Genomic DNA, 18,383 nt, shown 5'->3' with positions numbered 1-18,383 from the left:
TTTTTTAGTCAGAGCTTCTCTTACTTTTACCGTGAAACTAAAACACTCACGAACACCAAAAAAAGAATTCTAGAAGTATGCTGGCTCAGGAAATGAGTACACATGGTGACATTTTTGTCTTAATTTAACCTAGATCGTCTCCTGAATGGCGATGAGTTTGTGGAATCAAAAACTATTTACTTTATGCCCTGGAATATTAGGGAACTGTCCGGCTATGCCTGGCTTCGGGCGGGTGTTCACGGAATGTTAGTCGTGTGAAATGAATCGTGTGGCTGAGTCGCTTCTCCTCGTCCCACGTTCAGGGCGATGCTTCCGAGAGCTTCTGTGACTCATTCTTATCCAGCTGCTGAGGCCGCTGTAACTCGGGTTAGAATCGGATAAAGTGAACGCGCTCTGCTGTTCGTGGTCTTTGAGGGTTCTATTTTGGGGAGTGCTAGGTCTGTTTTTAGTTTCTCGAAACTGCCTTTTCTTCTCAAAACCAAAGTAGAACGAACGTTTACCACGAAGCATAAGGCAGGCCGACGCCGAGGCCCTGTGTTTTCTGCTTCCGGCGTTGTTACGTTCAGGTTTTTAATTTAGCTTGAATTAAATGTGTTTATGTTTAAAGAATTCGTACAGAGTTTCAATTTTGAAATGCCTTTTTTTCATGCGTGCAAAGGCGTTCCGTTAGAACTGAAAAGGCAGGAAGCCAGAGGTACGACTTGCCCAGATGCGATGGGGTGTCTTGTGTTGGGGAGACACAGCCCGAGCTGGTCAGGAATGGCGGGTTGGGTGGCGGGGAACAGAGTCTGCACGTGCCTGGCTTACATCCAGTCAGTGGTGGCACCGGGGTGGCTACTGCACTATAAACGTGAAGGCTCTGTGGGCCACAGGGTCCCTGTCCCGTCGAAGGCAGCCACAGGCAACAGCTAAACAAACGCGCATGGCCGTGTCCCGGGCCCACAGAACGAGCCGGCCGCTTTGGCCTGTGGGCTGCGCCTTACCAGCCTCTGCCCTAGTTACAGACCCAGTGTTTTAGGTCTTTATTTGCTGTTTAGATCTTTATTTACTGAACCCGGTCGGTTCAGTCAGTTTCTCAAAGCTCTTTTTCTCTGTAAGATGGGAATCAGCCCTAGGGCTGGCATGAGATGACCTGAAGGAATATGTAAAATGCTGCTCAGGAAACAGTAGTCGCTACTGCATCTTTTTGTCAGATGTCACCTGCAAAGTTGCACTCACATCACGGTCCGGCCCTGGGCTCGTGCAGTTAATGGAGTAGGCAGGTTTGTCGTTTACGGCTGACAGAGGGCTCCCTCCGCGCCGGAGCGGGCACCTGCGCATTTTCGTTTCTGAGGTTGCTAGTGTATGGCATCCGAATGTCACTTTTGGAAACCATGGCAGGTCAGGCGTTTAAGAAATACAGTTACACAATGCAACTCAATTGACTTTTAGGTTACAAAGCTCCTAATTTGAGAGCCAAATAGGAAATAGGCTTCTCACAAGCATTTCCAATGGCAGGAAGCATCGCCTGTTAAAAACTGGTCATTGGCATATGCCGTTTGTAGTTTTGATTTTATGTTGTCATTATCTTATGATGATTTTATTATTTAACTTTATGTAAATGCCATAATTTGAGCTGTCCTTAGATACTTCCCCTACATTTTTCTCTTTTAGAAAATCATTCCGTGTAATAGTTGTGTACAAAGATTTGGGAATATTCTCACAATATAGTGTGGAATTTAGCAAATCATCCAGATGGGACGTTTCCGGCAGGATGTCCCCTTTTAAATTGATGCTATGTGGCTTTTAGCTTTACCCCACCATAGCACTGAAACCGGAGACGCATTTGTGATGAAACTGGCGTTTGGGGAGTATGAGAATGCCTCATTATCAAAGCTTAACCTGATGTTTAAAGCAGGAATATAACTAATGGGCTTGCAGTCAGATTTATCAGTGATTTCGGGACAATCTCATATTGGATTACTGCCACCTTTGGGAAGAAATAAAGCAAAGTTTGTGATTCTCGAGCGTGCATAGATGCATAGATACATATTTGTGAATAGGGTAAAACAAAGACTAAAAGAATTAAAACTAAACATGCATCATTTCAGTTAGATTTCTAGTGCATTTGAAAAGAAACCAGAGCAGTCATATTTAAATTATGGCTTTTTTTCCTCCCATGGGCTAATTATTCTATAGTTTATAGTATCGACCATGGATTCAGTGTGTGATACACTTGGCGATGTTACGGTGTTGTGACTTTTCTCAATTATTTCGACGTTAATTGGACCCTGAGATAGTAACAGCGGTTATTGCTGGGTAGATTGACTAGAGTTCGCGTTTCTCCCGACCTGAGTTTTCCCGGTTTCTGCCGGCGGACGTGGCTTGTGTACTGAGCCTCCCCCCTGCCCTTGCCGTGCCGTGTGACTTGTGCCCAGCGTTAGGATGGCCCGCGAGGAAACGCCTGACCAAGAGGCTGGGAAACAAAGCGGTCTTCGTTCCTGCTCGCACAGTCCGCGTTTGCCGGGTTTGTGAGTGTCGCGTTGCTTAGGAGTGCGCTTATTTTACATGTGCATCTGCTCGGTATGTTCGTGTGTAATTTATAGTGAGTAACGTCGAGACCGTGTGTAACTTGAATTTGAATCTATGTGAAATTCTCTCTTCAACCCCGCCCCCCCCCCATTAGACTATGTTCTAGCCTTCGGTGGACATGTGACTTATTCTTTTACCATTAGCCTGTAATTAACATGCCTATGACATTTTTGCTTTTCTTGTAGCTTATAATTCTAGTGTCTTTTTCTTTGGCTAAAGGCCTAATTGATAAGTAGTAGAACAGCTTGATAATTTAGCTGTTAGCGATGTTAACTATTTCAGGAGAGAAAGGACGGTCAGAAGTAGAATTATTACTCGGGTATGACGTATAGCAGATCTGCGAATGAAGTCGTTTCGTGATAACGTCGACGGGATGCCTTAGGGACTTACTTAGCCTTCCCTTATGTCACTGGCCTGGGCGACAGTTGGTTTTGTTCTATGTCGTTTCACTCGAGGGCGCAGAACCTGTCGATGGTGTTAAGTGAGGACTTGCTGTGCTGGGAAGTCTCTAAATACTGCAGAGCTTGCGGAATAGAGTGGCTTTTCTCATCTTCTATGTGGGTATGTACCTTAGAAGGAATATTTTTTAAATGTCAGCGAGAATGAGTTTGTGATTCATTCTCTTTTCCGTATTTTGTAACGAACGTTTATTGCTTTATAATAAAAAAGTTAACATTGTGATCATAAGTGACTTAAATAGTCCTGCAGCGTGGCGCTTTGAGAAGCACACGCCTTACCGCACAGGCTCGCGACATGCCGTGTGTACTGTGCGTCATTCGTGAAAACCCCTTTTATTTCACGTACTGTGGAATCCGTTCGAAACTTCGGGGCAAAGAATACCTTTTTCAGCGGCCTTTTCAGAAGCGTACATAGAAAAGTAGAACTTTGACTTTCTGAAGGCACCGGGGCTACCCCCACCTCCACCCTTCCTGGCCCTCCCTGTCACCCCCACCCCGGCCGGTTCGTGCACACACGGAGTCGGGGCCTGCGATTGATCTCAGAAACAGAGGCAAGGTTACCGGGTGGGGTGCAGTGCCGCGGCTCCCCCACGTCGCAGTGGAAGGTTCTGGGTGGGCGGGCTGAACGCCGCCGCACGGGCGTTTAGAGGCGGTTCCCTCGCTCTGTCCGGCACTTGGTCATCTCGTTCCGTGGCGCAGAATAGCACACGGGACACAGGGATGCCCGGGCACACCGATGGCGAGACCGCGGTGCTGGCCGCGGAGCGAACCCCGCTGTTCCCGTTTAAGACACGGTAGTGGCAGCGCATCATTTCGAAACGCTTTAAGTCACCTGAGTGTGCCCCAGGCGCCGTGTCCGCTCCGTGGGCTCGTGGTCGGGCGTCGAAAGAGGCGGGAGGAGACGCAGTGAGCGACGCGGCGTCACGGAGCGGATTTTCTCGGCGTTCGCTTTCAGTCTCGAGTACGCGAGGCCCGCGCGTAAACGTGTCAATGATAAAACAGAAGTTACCCGATCTTATATTTAGGGACTTCCCCCCCCCGCCGCCATTTTTCTAACTTAAAGATCATGTAACTGCAGTAACCGGTCATGGCTTTCCTGCCGCAGACGCGGAAAGTCCCTCCGGGCGGCTCTGGGGGAAGGTCGCACAGCCCTTTTGAGTCGCTTCCACTTTAAAGGGCCGGCGACCGGCACTGGGATCCCACGTGGCCGGGCTCCGGGCCAAGGCTGGCGGCTGGCGGCTGCTGAGGCTGCCGAGCGAGCGGAGGAGGAGGAAGGAAGTGGGCGGAGGGGGCGGTGTGGAAATCCGTGCCGAAGGCGGCGACGCTGTCCCCGGTGGCCCTTCCCCTCCTGGCGCCCCCCTCTCCGCCCCGGGGCTGAGGCTCGGTGCCCCCACCTGCTCGCTCAGTGGAAACGGGCCAAGGGAGTGGGTTTGCTCAGGAAGCAGAGGTTCGCGCAGGTTCTCGTCACCCCAGTGCGGCACGTTCGTGCTGCGCCACGTCACGTAGGGGCCTGTCATCGTCGTCTTCGCTTTCGTGCTTTATCTGACCGCAAGTTGGTTCCGTGGAGTTTACATATTTGCTCAGGAAGGTGCGGTCGTCCTTTCTGCCTCGTAAACCTTTGTCACGGATCATGTCGCCGCAGCCCTCACATGCCCGTGCCCGTGCGCACTGCATGGCCGGCCCCGCCGCCGAGCTTCGCGGGCAGACGGGGGGTGGGTGTGGAGGACGCTGCCGTGACAACAGCCCCAGGCGAGGTGGCCCTGCTGTCTGTTCCTCCCTCCCACGCGTGGCCCGTGCACGGAGTCCGTGAGTCGTGTGTGCTGGAGGCATGAACGTTCTAGAAGGAGTACCGCACACGCTCTGGCCTTCGGCCTGCGGCGCCCTCCGACGCCTCCCCGACGCCTCGCTCCCCCCGCGTCTCCCCCACCCGAGCACTGAAGGACGCTGCTGCCCCCGTGCCTCGTCGCTTTGCGATTCTGCCCATGTCACCTGTTCCCTGCAAACCGCCCGTCCCTGCCCTGGAGCGTGGGCTCCAGGAGAGCGGGACTGCCACCCCGGCCCATGCTGGTGCCCCCTGCCCCCCGCAGCCTGCCAGGAGAGCACCTCTGGTTGTCCAGAGCGAGGCCCGCCCGGGTCCAGCTGCAGAGTGACCTGGGCCGGGCCATGAGGCAAGTTGCCAAACGTGTGAACTGGAGCCTCCTGGGTTTTCAAGCATGGAAAGTTCCAGGGCCACCTCATAGGAGTCAGCGAGCGACTGTGTGGGAAATGCTTGTCGTAGCTAAAGTCACAAAAATTGGATATAATAAGCATTATTTTAAATCAAGTAGTACTGAAGTGTTAGAGGTTAGCCTGTCACTCCGCGTGTAGCCTCCCGTTTAACTGCTGGGTTCTGTTAAACGCTTATGCAGGGCGGGTAGGTTTCTGGACGTGTGGGACGGTTATCCGCTTAGTTCACTAAAATTCTCAGTTATTAACATTTTATCGTTTGAATCACGTTTCTTAAGGGACTCTGTTGCGTGCCAGCCTCTGCTACACGCCGGGCCACAGAGACGACATGACGCCTGTTTGCGAGGAGCCTCAGTCTGCTGGAGCGGACGGGGGCAGTGCGGTTTCTGAGATTCCAGCTCATCCTCTTTTAAGGGTACTCTTCCTTTGCATTCGATTATCCACATTTTAAAGTCCAGTTCTCCCAGGCCTCGTCACCGCGTTCGCCGGGTGAGGGAGCAGTGGGCGCAGAGCTTGACAGGGTCCCTGTCTTGCCTTCGCCCTGTCGGCTGGCTAGGCCCCTGACAGGCCATCTGGGAGTATGCGGGGTCGGGTTTGGGGGTGCAGATGGGGCGTCTGCCGGGCAGGTGCGTTCAGTGTGCGGAGTGCGTGTTCTCTTGCCGCGGGTGGGACTGTGGATTGAGCGCACTGCTTCTCTTCCCTTGTCGCGTCTGAACACTGGCTGGAGACACTTAGATGTCGTTACCCGTGATAGGTCTTTTTGTCCTCATCTGTATCACGGCAGAAGCGACGTCTGTTCATTTATTCAGCAAGTACTTATTGGGCAATTAGGCTGGGTGCCTGGGATGAGGACAGGCTTCGCCTTAAAGGATTTTGACGTTGTGAGGATCAAAATCAGTGCCTCTTTGGGGGGAGAGTAAGGGGGACAGCGTGGTGTCTCATGGGGAAAGCTCCAGTGCTCAAAAAATATTTCTTTTTATATAGGGCTTTTTAGTTTAGATGACTGTCTAAAAGATCTTCCTCATCGTGAGTTATTAATCACTTTTTGATTTCCGCCTACTTCTTTCTACAAAGAATTTGAAAGTTAGTGTGTTTTATGTATCCCTTTAGAGGTTCGTTTTGGCCAGAGCGGTGGGTGGATGGGTGAAGGAAGGAACGGGTGAACGGACTGGTGATAAATAAAAAGCCAGAGAAAGAAGAGAACTGTTTCCCCTAGAGTCCACTTTAAAAACAAATAATTTGAAGATTTTTTTTTTTCTAATAAGTCGCTTATGTATTTTTTAAATGAATAAACTTTTTTAAAGAGCAGTGTTAGGTTCACAACTAAGTTGAACAGAAAGAAGGTACAGAAAGTCCCCATGTCCCCCATCCCCACACGTGTGCAGCGCCCCCGTTAGAGTGGTCCATTCGTGACGGCGGATGGGCCTTCACTGACACGACATTATCACCCAGCATCCGTAGTCGACATCAGGGGCACGGTTGGTGTCGCACGTTCTGTGGGTTTGGGCAAATGTATAATGACATGTACCCACCGCGATGGTATCATGCAGATACGGTCCCCAAAATCCTTCGTGTTCTGTCTGGTCATCCCTCCCACCCCCTGCCCCTGGCATCCACTGACCATTTTCTGTCTCCATAGTTTTGCCTTTTCTAGAATGTCGCGGAGTTGGAATCATGCAGTGTGCATCCTTTTCAGACTGGCTTCTTTCACTTAGTCATACGCATTTAAGGTTCTTCATGTTTGTTTGTGGCTTAATAGCTCATTTCCTTTTGTTGCTGAATAGTAGGCCACTGTCTGGACGGACAGGTGATTTATCTATCACCTGCTCTTCTAGGTTACTTCCTAGTTTGGGCAAATTGTGAGTAAAGCTGCTACACACATCCACGTGCAAGACAGAAAGCTTTCGCTTCATGGGGGACAGTACCACAGAATGCCGTGGCCGCCTCTCGTGGGAGAGTGTGTTTGTAAGAAACCGTCTCCCAAGGCCGCAGGTCTGTTCCGCACCCCTCCAGCATTGCCTGAGCGTTTCTGTTGTTCTGCATGCCAACCAGCATTTGGTGTTGTCGGTATTTTGAATTTTGGTTGTTTTAATAAGTGTGCAGTGTTACCTCATTGTTTTAATTCGCAATTTCCTGCTGACAGATGATGTTGAACATCTTTTCCTGTGCTTACTCGCCGTCTGTATATGTTTGGTGAGGTGTCCGTCTGTTGAGGTGTTTTGTCCATTTTTAAATCAGGTCGGTTGGTTTTCTTATTGTTGATTGTTGAGTTCTTTGTATATTTTGGGTGACAGTCCTTTATCAGATGTGTCTTTTGCAAATATTTTCTCCCTGCGTGTGGCTTATCTTCTCGTTCTCTTGCCCGTATCTTTTGCAGAGGTTTTAATTTTAGTGAAGTGCAGCTTACCCGTTTTCTCTGTCATGGTGTTCTGTCTAAAAAGTCATCATACACCCAAGGCCATCTAGGTTTTCTCTTATCTTCTAAGAGTTTCATAGTTTTGTATTTTACTTTCAGATCGGCGATCCAGCTCGAGTAATTTTCTCGAAGGGCTTAAAGTCTTCGTGTGAATCGATTTCTCTCTGCTGTGGCTGTCGTCATTCCCGCGCCATTTGTCGAACGGGCTCTGCTCCATCGTATTGACTTTGCTCCTTCATTAGTTGCCTGTGTTTTGAAATGTTTAATTGTGTCACTCATTTGGAAATTTAACACTATGGCATTTAAAGCTCTAGTTGCCCCCCAACCCCGAAAAAGTTCCTTCCCTTCCACCCTCCCAGTTCCCCTGTCTAGTTTTTTCGTATCTTTTGTGAAAGAAACTTTGAGAACGCAAACCTTTGTGCGATGACTGGGAAGTGAGGGTCCCCTCTTGTTCTTGTCCTTCCTGGGTGAGGCGGTGACGCGCCCACAGGGCGAGGTGAGCCTGCAGCCTGAGGGCAGCTGAGTCCGGGGCGTGTGGCCAGTGTCTTCAGCCACTAGACGCCCCCAGGAGCTGGGCCATCGGAATAAGCGTTTATCGTCAGCGCGGGCACCGTCAGAACCCACCTTCCCGTCTCAGTCCTGCCGAGGGCGTTGAGGGACAGTCTGGGCATCATTCCAGGGGCTGCGTGACGGTTCCGGGGTCCATTGTGCTTCACAGAGCTGTCCCTCAGGCAGCGGGGTTCTCCGGTGGCGGTAGCACCCCAGGGACAAAGACGGCGGTAGCCTGGAAAGGACGCTGGGCCAGGCTCGTGATCGGGGAGCGTGAGGGCCTCCGCCGTCAGGCTCAGGGCCACGCTCTGTGGCATGGGATGTTCCGAGCAGGGGACAATCCATTGTTAAGCCATAGGGTAGGGAAAGGTGAGGCCAGGGACAGTGTGGGGCCTCTGCTACGAGGGTCCCAGCCGGGCCCTGTGTGGGACCGGGTGTCCTGGGAGTCCCGTCCCCGCTGTAGGAACACTCAGTACCGTGTGCACGGCAGATGGTGACAGGTCCGGCTTCGGTGCGCGAGAGAAACTGCGTTTCGTCCTTTGGGGTTCTGGAGTGGTCGCCGTGCGGGCTGAGACCTGCGTGGCCAGGACCCGGGCCGGGCTCCCTGTCGTGGGGCCTCATCACGTGACAGCAGCTCCAGCCATCAGGCCGTCCTCGTTGAACGGCCGCTCGAGTCTTTAGGTGTTTTCGGTTGTGTGTGTGTGAGAGAGAGATTAGTTGATCAGCGTGGTGAGTAAAAATCGCATCAAGCGTCTTTCTAGAAAATAATGTTCTACAACAACAAATCAGGAACGGACTCTCTAGCGGGCGGGAGAGGGAGCGCGAGTTTGCGCCGGCCGAGCCCCGGGGCCGGCTCCCCGCTCCCCCCAGCTGGCGCCCTTCCCCCGCCTTGCCCCGGAACTCTGTTTTTAGTTTTATTTGTGTTTTGGGTTACTTGGGGGGGCGCCGATCCCCTGGACTGCAGCTTAAATCAGTTTATCACATAGATTTTTTGGTCGAGGCCAGGAGCTGGTGCGTGGTCGCGCACCGGCCAGAGTTAGGGGGAAGCACTGTGAGGGGACAGAGTGGAGGCTTTGGTGACCTGGGTGACCCTTCGTGGCGTCCCTCGCGAGCAGGCCCGGGCTGGGGCTGTAAAGCCACCCAACCTCGTGCTTCGTCTTGTGTGCACGCTCACCCCTTCTTTGACGTGACCCGAATTTTCCTGGCCTTTGACGGGAGTGTTCAGAAGGGATTTGGCGCTGTCTTCGCATGAGGCTTTGTTCGTTTAAAGCGAGTTCTGCGCACGCTCCTCCTTCATAGCGCCGCCGCCTTTGCTTCTTTACCTACGGGGAACACAGAAGGTGGCTTCCGGAAAGCTTCCGTGACTCCGCCAGGTCACACACTAGGAAGGAGTCGAGCTGTGGGGGTTTAGATGAGTTCTCTGACTGCAGACGAGGGCTCCAGACCCTGGATCTCGCGTGACCGCCCTGGCTGTCGTCTTTCGCAGGAGTGTTCAGTTACTGCCGCCGTGTTCGTTCCGCTTCGCCAGGCTTGGGTCTCAGTGATTTTGAAACACGTCAGACTTCTCTAAAAGATACCTAGATTTCAGAACTTAACAGTGACTGCTCAGGACACATACATACAGTTCTCATTTTTTGCCACTAGAGACCCAGCTTCATTCCCATAAAAATTTGACTTTTTTGAATAGAGTCTTGAAAATACCCAGCAGCTAATCCTTGAACTTTAATTGGATGAAAATTGGCAAAGCCTACACAAAACTAATTAGGAAAGACTTAATAGGGACACGGAGGGTAGCCATATATGTGTCCAGGAGCTGGGGACAGGTCCGGTTTATGCCTGCAGTCTTGGCCTAATTAACAGATTTGTTTTTTCCTCTCAAGATCTGCTTCAGACAGTAAATTATCTGGAAACCCCACCTGTAGGTATATGAGAATGGTTAATTTAAATCTTTAAAAGTCGTGCATCTGGTTATTTCGAAACGACCACCAGTTAACTTGACATTTAGGCAACCCGTATTTTCTTCGAGCCAGTTTTCAGGACGAGAGGATAAATTCTCTGTAATGCATCGAAACGCTGTATGAACCAGAATTGGAAACAGCCGTTGGTGCAGAGCGGCGAGCGTCTGCAGATGTGCACTTAGTGGGAGAGGTTACTGTAAGCAGTTGATGCAGTGCGGGTGGTGGCCTTCACCGCAGAGGACAAGGAGGACATCTGCCAGTGATGACCGTAGAGGCAGTTGTTCCCTGGACGTCGGACGCAGTGGCCGATGGCTATCTCAGCTGGGCTCACAGTTCCTGGGAGCAGCGTGACCTTGGTGTTTGTCATCTCCGCTCAGATTTACCGTAGAATGACTCAGAGTCCTGGCACTTCTCACAGTAAGGGAGAGGCTTTGCCGGAGTCCAGGGTTATGGGGGCGCTTTTTAGAACAAAGACGAAGGGCTGTTTTATGCACACGGGACGCTGAGTGAAGCCATCGGTGGCACCGTATGCAGCTTAAAAAAGCTTCTCCACTGTGTTCTGAGTGAGGAATAACCTTGTGTTTATTAAATAACCCACATGCGTTTATTTTTCTTCTGCAGAATTTTAACTTTCCATTTTATAATACTCCTCCAAACAACGTGCCAAATTATAGATCACCGAAATGCCTTATCATAATAAAATCCCGAATTCTAAATGTAGTACTACTCAAAATATTTTGATAACAAAACGTTACATATTTCTTACCCTTGGAGTTATTAAAATGAACTGTTCCGAGTCTTTAAACTTTTAATTTACAGGGGAGTTAGAGGTTTGTTTTTACAGGATGGAAACAGTTCTTTGGGTTGTGGTGTTACCCTTTAATGCTCAAAGCGCATTTTGATTCAGAGAAGGTAGAATCTTGTCAACATTCTCGTGTGACACGTTTGGCCACGTCAGGATGGACGGGTAGAAGAACATCAGGTCGTGACTTTAGAGTTCTCTGTGACTGGTCCTAAAACGAGCATTGGAGAGCCGAGTGTTCTTCACCTTGAAGGAGCCGCTCGCATCACACAATCATCTCATCTCAAGAAAACGTGAGACCCGACATCAGGTGACTGGCCCAGGGCTCTTAGCAACTCGCTATCAGCATAAAGGCAGTAAATGTCTCTGTAGTTTTATCTCTTAACCTTGATTTTTAAAAATCGTTATATTCTAAACTTTCTTTCAGAGAACTGTTAGTTCTCTTACCAGAAAATTGCTCAGAACTTACTTTAGTCACGTGGTTATACTTCTTCAGGACTGGGGACTTCATGCCCGTCGCATCCAGGAAATTGCCCGGAGTTCAGAAATGAAATCTCATCTGCTTAATGGGGAATCGTAGCGAGCGGCGGATGAGCTGTGACGCGTGGGAGCGAGGGACGGTGGGCGGAGCACGTGGGCGGAGCACGTGGCCGGTCAGCTTCGCGACCCAGCTCTCATTAGAGAGCCTAAGAGCAGAAGGGTTCCGTTCCATCTCATTCAGCAGATGCCTCCTCAGATGCAGCCAGGCATCCTGAAAGGAAAACGTGCAACAGCAGAGAAGCTAGAAATTAGTCAAGGTAAAAGCAAAGAAAGAAAGATAATTCGAAGAGAGATTTACAAGAGATTCTAAAACCAAATGCAGACGCCCGAAATACCGCAGGGGCAGAAACGAGATCCACAAGCGCCGAGTGACTTGGCGTGACTTGGGATGGCAGTGCGAAAGGGCCAGATGACGTCTGTTGGGGTGTCGTGTACTCGCAGCCAGGCGGGGGCTGCCCTCGAGGTGGGCGCCCGAGTCCTAGCTCAGGTGCCAGACACCCAGCTGTCGCTTCTCCATCATTCCCCTCCTGCCGCCATGTCAGGAATCGGAGATTTCTGGATCATTCTCCCATAACCCGGACTTAATATCTCCTTGAAATTTTTGCTTCGATAGCCAGCGTTGGCGAGGATGTGGAGAATAGGGAAGCCCTGTGCACCGTCGGTGGGATTGTAAATCAGCGCGGCCACTGATGAACACAGAAATTCCTCACAAAATGAAGAGTAGACCTGCTAGGGGACCCAGCCATCCCTCTTCTGAACATCAGCCCTAAAATCTCGAAAACACTTCTTCGTAGATATCTGCTCCCCTATGTGCATCGCGGCATTATTTACAGTAGCCAAGATACGGGAACAACCTAAGCATCTTTCGATAGACGCTAGACAGTGGGGTAGAGTTGGTTAAGGTATACAGTGGAATATTATTCAGCCATAAAAAGGTACAGTATTGCCATTTGCAACAGCAAGGATGGCCCTGGCGAGTATTATGCTGAGCGAAGTAAGTCAGAGAGAGAAACAGTGTTACCCCATTGTCTTAATGTTATTAACCAGGCACCCAAATAAATAATAAAAGCTACAAAAATTTATGCCTTAAATTATACTCCACATTCCCCATTCTTTCAAAGTGATTCGGAAGACACATTTCTGTCCAAAAAGCATTTCTCGGAAATCTGCGTGTCCCTTCTTCCTGGCCTGTGCCACCACCCCGAGGAGGAGATGGTGGCTCCCCAGCCACCGCGAGGCTTTGCGTGGAAGGAGCAGGGTCTGCCGGCTGTGCAGAGTGACCGATCTGGACAGGGTCGTGGGACCCCCGCTGACGCCCGGCCATGGACGTGCACTTCCTCACCTGTCACTCACCTGTCTGCTCACCTGTCCGCGTTTGCCCTTCGAAGCGGAGATGTTTCACTGGCATCGACTGAGATTTTCCTTAAGGTCGTAGCCAGTGTGTCTTCCACGCAGTCTGTCAGGTGGATGGCTGCTTTATCTAAACATTATTTTGTGGCAGTATTAGTTAGTGTTCTGAGTGAACCCTTGGGGATGACGCCGGGCGGAAGCGTAGACTTGGCTTTTTAATAAAATAAGCGCTTCCCCCTCCACACACTCACTCGATCGCTTTTGTCTTGCGACAGGTTTCTTCTTCTCCATTAAAAATACCAAACGCAGCACCGCTTTCAGCCAGCACTCGGCGCGAGGGCAGAGCGCGGGTCAGCAGAGTCGGGGCCGCGCTCCCCCGGGCCGTGGGCTCCCGCGGGCCGGTCGGTGCCGTCCTGGTCTCCGCGCTGCGGCCTTCGGCGCACGCTCAGGGTCTCGGGCAGAGCTTGCTGGGCTCCACCGCCGAGCCAGGCGCGGCCACACACAGCGACGGAGACATTCTGAGGGTCTGTCCCTGAGGACGTGTGGGGACATGGCCCGTGCGGTCCGTCACGCCCTGGAGGCCAGGCCTTCGTGAGGGACAGCCCTCCCTCCCCCGCCTCGGAGCCGCCGTCCAGTGGTGGGGGGGGGCAGGGCTGAGAACGCGGGGTGTTGGCTGAGAACGTGGGGTGATGGCCGAGAAGAAAACGTGTACTTACACATTTGGTCTTCCAGGGACCGAAAAACAAAGGACAGCTACGGTCTTTGTCTAGAAAGGCACATACAGTTTTTCAAAATGTGCTGCCGATTTTTACATTTAAAACTATGACCCAGCTGTGTCCCTGGACGTAGTTAGCCAGGGTCTGGCGGTGTGTCTGTCCTCACGGTGAGACATCCAGCGGTTTCTTGACTCTCGGCTGTGCTCGGGGACTCGGCCACTTATCGTTAACTCGTCCGCGAGCTGTTGAGCCCCTGGAGCGTCCGGGCCGGAGCCGGGGCGCGTCCGCGCTTCCTTCCGACGCGCCGCGGGCTCTGCCTGTGTCCGGGCCGCTGGGACGGAGGCGCCACCGACTGGGCAGCTAAACAGCGCTTCGTTTCTCGCGGTGTCGGAGGCTGGAGGGTCGAGCCGGGGTGTCAGCCGGGTAGGGTCGGGTGAGGACCCGCCCCGGCTTTGCAGACGGCTGCCTGCGAGAGCGCGCCCCGGTCATGGCTGCCGCAGGGGGCAAAGTGGATTACGCACACTCACTGGTAACGGGATGGAGCAGGCTCTGTTTTGGCCAAGGGACCTCAGACTCGTGTCCCCCCAAACCCTCGTCACGGGACAGAGCGGGGGCTGGGTGGGGTGGCGAAGCCCCTCTGCCTGCCGTTCGGTGACATCATCATCCCCCCACACACGGGCCCTGCTGGTACCAGTGACCTGGGGCCAAGCGAGGCGATCCCGTCCTGCCGGCCCGCACGAGGGACACCTGTGACTCAGGGACGAGCCGATGTTTCGGGGGCTTTCAGAGCGCGCACTTGCAGTGGCCTCGTGACCTCGTCCTGGCCGCCTGTGGCCGCGGAGGCCGTCACGTGCCCTGCAGCGTCTCTGTCAGCTCTTCAGCTGTCACGGGACCGCCTTCGGCGGGCCGTGCGGCTCACGCAGAAAGATTCCTCACGTTCGGATTCGGTTAAACGCGTGCAAGAACGTAAACAAACGCAAACGCGGAGGGACCCTCGGTCACGCGGCACTAAAATAGCCGTCTCTTTTTCTTTCCTTCTCAGATGCAGCAGCTTTTCTATGAGAATTACGAACAGAACAAAAAGGGGTACATCAGAGACCTGCACAACAGCAAGATCCACCGAGCCATCACGCTGCACCCCAACAAGAACCCCCCCTATCAGTACCGGCTGCACAGCTACGTGCTCAGCCGCAGGATAGCGGCCCTGCGGCACCGCACCGTGCAGCTGCACCGGGAGCTCGTGCTCATGGGCAGGTACAGCGGGACGGAGGTGCAGAAGGAGGACCTGCAGCTGGGGGTCCCGCCCTCCTTCACGCGCTTCCAGCCCCGCCAGCGGGAGGAGGTCCTGGAGTGGGAGTTTCTGACGGGCAAGCACCTGTACTCGGCCGCCGACGGGCAGCCCCCGCGGCGGGGCCTGGACTCGGCGCAGAGGGAGGCCCTGGACGACATCGTCATGCAGGTCATGGAGATGATCAACGCCAACGCCAAGGCCCGGGGCCGCGTCATCGACTTCAAGGAGGTGCAGTACGGCTACCGGCGCGTGAACCCCATGTACGGGGCCGAGTACATCCTGGACCTGCTGCTGCTCTACAAGAAGCACAAGGGCAAGAAGGTGACGGTGCCCGTGCGGAGGCACGCCTACCTGCAGCAGAGCTTCAGCAGGACCCAGTTCGTGGAGCACGAGGAGCTGGACGCGCAGGACCTGGCCGACAGGATCAACCAGGAGTCCGGGTCCCTGTCCTTCCTGTCCAACTCCCTGAAGAAGCTGGTCCCCTTCCAGCTGCCCGGCTCGAAGAACGAGCACAGAGAACCCAAAGAAACGAAGATCAACATACTGATCCCTCTGTCGGGGCGTTTCGACATGTTCGTGAGGTTCATGGGCCACTTCGAGAAGACGTGTCTCATCCCCAGTCAGAACGTCAAGCTCGTCGTCCTGCTTTTCAATTCCGACTCGAACCCCGACAAGGCCAAGCAGGTGGAGCTCATGCGGGACTACCGCGCCAAGTACCCCAAGGCCGACATGCAGGTTCTGCCGGTGTCCGGCGAGTTCTCCAGGGCGCTGGCCCTGGAAGTGGGCTCGTCCCAGTTCAGTAACGAGTCCCTGCTGTTCTTCTGCGACGTCGACCTCGTGTTCACCGCCGAGTTCCTGCAGCGCTGCCGAGCGAACGCCGTTCTGGGCCAGCAAATTTATTTTCCAATCATCTTCAGCCAGTACGATCCAAAGATTGTTTATAGCGGGAACGTTCCCAGCGACAACCATTTTGCCTTCACTCAGAAAACCGGCTTCTGGAGGAACTATGGCTTCGGCATCACTTGCATTTACAAGGGCGACCTGGTCCGGGTCGGCGGCTTCGACGTGTCCATCCAGGGCTGGGGGCTCGAGGACGTGGACCTCTTCAACAAGGTCGTGCAGGCGGGTTTGAAGACTTTCAGGAGCCAGGAGGTGGGGGTCGTTCACGTCCACCACCCTGTCTTCTGCGACCCCAACCTGGACCCCAAACAGTACAAAATGTGCTTGGGGTCCAAAGCGTCCACCTATGGGTCTACGCAGCAGTTGGCTGAAATGTGGCTGGAAAAAAACGACCCGAGTTACAGTAAAAGCAGCAATAATAATGGCTCGGTGAGGACAGCCTGATGTCCAGCCCTGCTGGAAAAGACGTTTTTAATTATCTAATTTATTTTTCCAAAATTTTTTGTACGATCAGGTTTCGAAGTCCCTCCGAGGATATATTTTACACGTGATTTTCTTACACAGGACTCCTTGAAGATTGAGTTTTTTTGAACAAAATGTGATCATGTTTGCCTTCGAACACATCTTCTTGCTGAACGTTATGTAGCGGACCTGCTTACTTGTGACTTGAAACGTACCTAAGGAACGAAACTTCTTTTTGTTGTCCTTACATTTTCTTTTCAGACCCCTTTGTTACAGTCCCGTGGCAGAAAACGTGACGGTTCCTGCAAAGTATTATCGTAACAAAACACTGTAACTGGCAAATGTTTCATTGTAACCATTAACGTTGCACAGTTTCTACCTTTTGTCTTTTTTCGAGGATTTTTTTTTTTTTTTTTAAAGACGTTCTGTGTTCCAGTCGTAAACTAAGGAAATGTGGTAACAGCTGTATCGTCCTCGAGGGAGTTTTCCAGAGCGTTCTTGTGCTCACTGTGGTCCCGCGGGTTTTTCAAAGCCCAGGGAGTGAGGAGACGCAGTGAGATCACGCGGCCGCTCTTGGAATTCGTGTGGCCCGAATGGACCTGGCATTCGATTCCAAGGATTTGGTACTTTCTCTCTTCCTGACCCGGTTCATTAAAGGGTACAGTATTCACACATAGAATGGCAAGGAAGATTAGGTAATAAATCTAACATACGCAAGCTGAGACAGACAAAACCAAACCCACCCTCATGAAAGCATCGGGAAGAAACGCACCTGCTTCTGTTCACGTCATCCTGTCCATGCTGCGTGGGCCATTTCATTCTTTAATTACCGTTCGCATCTGAAATACCTTTAATTTATTTAATATTCATTGTTTAGAGCACAGCCATTTCTCAAGTACCTTACCTGTTAGTTCCTAGTATTTATGTGTATCGGGAGTACGTTTAGTGTGTTTTATTTGTGGTAAAATGATCTCCAAAGATTTCTTTTCGAAAACGCTTCCCCCCTCCTTAATTTCACATTCCTTACTGTTTTACTAAATATTAAGTGTTCTTTGACAATTTTGGTGCTCACTTGTTTTGGGGACAAAAGTGAAATGAATCTGTCATTACACCAGAAAGTTTGTTTGAAACTCACGGATCAAATGTGCCTTAATAAATTTCTTTATCATATAGACTTCGAACAGTCACGGACTTGCCATTTTAATATACGTCATTGGAGATCTGCTTGTTTGTAAATAGCCTGTCGCTCATTTGGAAAAATAAACCAGTGAACAGTATTTTTCCATTGTACGTTTCAGAACCATTCTGTCCCATTGCTCCTGTTTTAGCTGAAGAATCGTATTACATTCGGAGAGTAAAAAAACTTAAACACGGATTCATGAAGGTTTTCAAGTTATTTGAGGGGACTGTTCATGTGCACTGCAGTACGGGAGTAAAGTGAAACTAACCTTCACATGCCTCTCTGTTCCTGCCACGATCTTGTCCTTGTTTGCTCCTCTTTGGCTTGCTGAATCTGCGGTCCCTAACCTTTGCGGCACCGGGGACCTGTGCTCCTAGGAGCATCTAACGCCTGAGGAGCTGAGGCGGAGCTGAGGCGGTGACGCTAGCTCTGGGGAGCGGCTGCAGATGCGGATGAAGCTTCACTCGCTCGCTCGCTCACCCGCCGCTCACCTCCTGCTGCGTGGCCCGGTTCCTGACAGGCCATGGACCGGTACTGGGTGGCGGCCCCGGGGGTTGGGGACTCGTGCTCTAGAATGAGGGTCTTCAAACCAGGCCCAAGCCCCATGAGGCCCCTTGGAACAAATGTACCTTCCTGGCCCATAGCGGACCCCCAGCCTGTTAGACTCTGCATTTAACGAGTGCCCACGTGATGCTGTGTCACGGACGTTGTCCAGGTTTGAGGGGGGGTCCAGCTGCAGGATAAATGGTGTGCAGTCGCTGTGTAACCTGAGATCTTTGACACCAGGGCAGCAAGCTTTGTGGGTGTGAATCGCACCCCCCGGGACTGGTGTTTACCGCGTGAGGCGGTCGAGACCGGTACGTGATGACATTACGCTCACCGTAGGGACCGCCATTCTCCAAAGCCTGACTGCCGCTCGCTTCGCGGGGGCGTTCAGTTGTCCTGGGGAGGAAGCACGGGCGTT

The 18,383-nt window shown here is 52.1% G+C and overlaps 1 protein-coding gene and 1 long non-coding RNA gene across 2 annotated transcripts in view; one reads left to right on the top strand and one right to left on the bottom strand.

The window, feature by feature from the left end:
- CHSY1 (chondroitin sulfate synthase 1) overlaps nt 1-17,529 on the top strand; it is a 55,456-nt gene extending 37,927 nt beyond the window's left edge. The window contains exon 3 of the mRNA XM_039844123.1: nt 14,629-17,529. Within this exon, the coding sequence (XP_039700057.1) occupies nt 14,629-16,221 (1,593 nt within the window). The 3' untranslated portion in view covers nt 16,222-17,529. The remainder of the gene's footprint in view (nt 1-14,628) is intronic.
- LOC120587356 (uncharacterized) lies at nt 9,226-11,694 on the bottom strand. The gene is made up of 2 exons (XR_005648943.1): nt 11,450-11,694; nt 9,226-10,753 (listed from the first exon to the last, which is right to left on the bottom strand). It is a non-coding gene; the product is annotated as an uncharacterized LOC120587356 (long non-coding RNA).
- Nucleotides 17,530-18,383: the final 854 nt, after the last annotated feature.

Source organism: Pteropus medius, unplaced genomic scaffold (genome assembly GCF_902729225.1).
Source record: "Pteropus medius unplaced genomic scaffold, Ma_sr-lr_union100, whole genome shotgun sequence".
Taxonomy (NCBI): Eukaryota; Metazoa; Chordata; class Mammalia; order Chiroptera; family Pteropodidae; genus Pteropus; species Pteropus medius.
The sequence above is the reverse complement of the archived record's forward strand: the minus strand, read 5'-3'. Positions and strand labels throughout refer to the sequence as shown.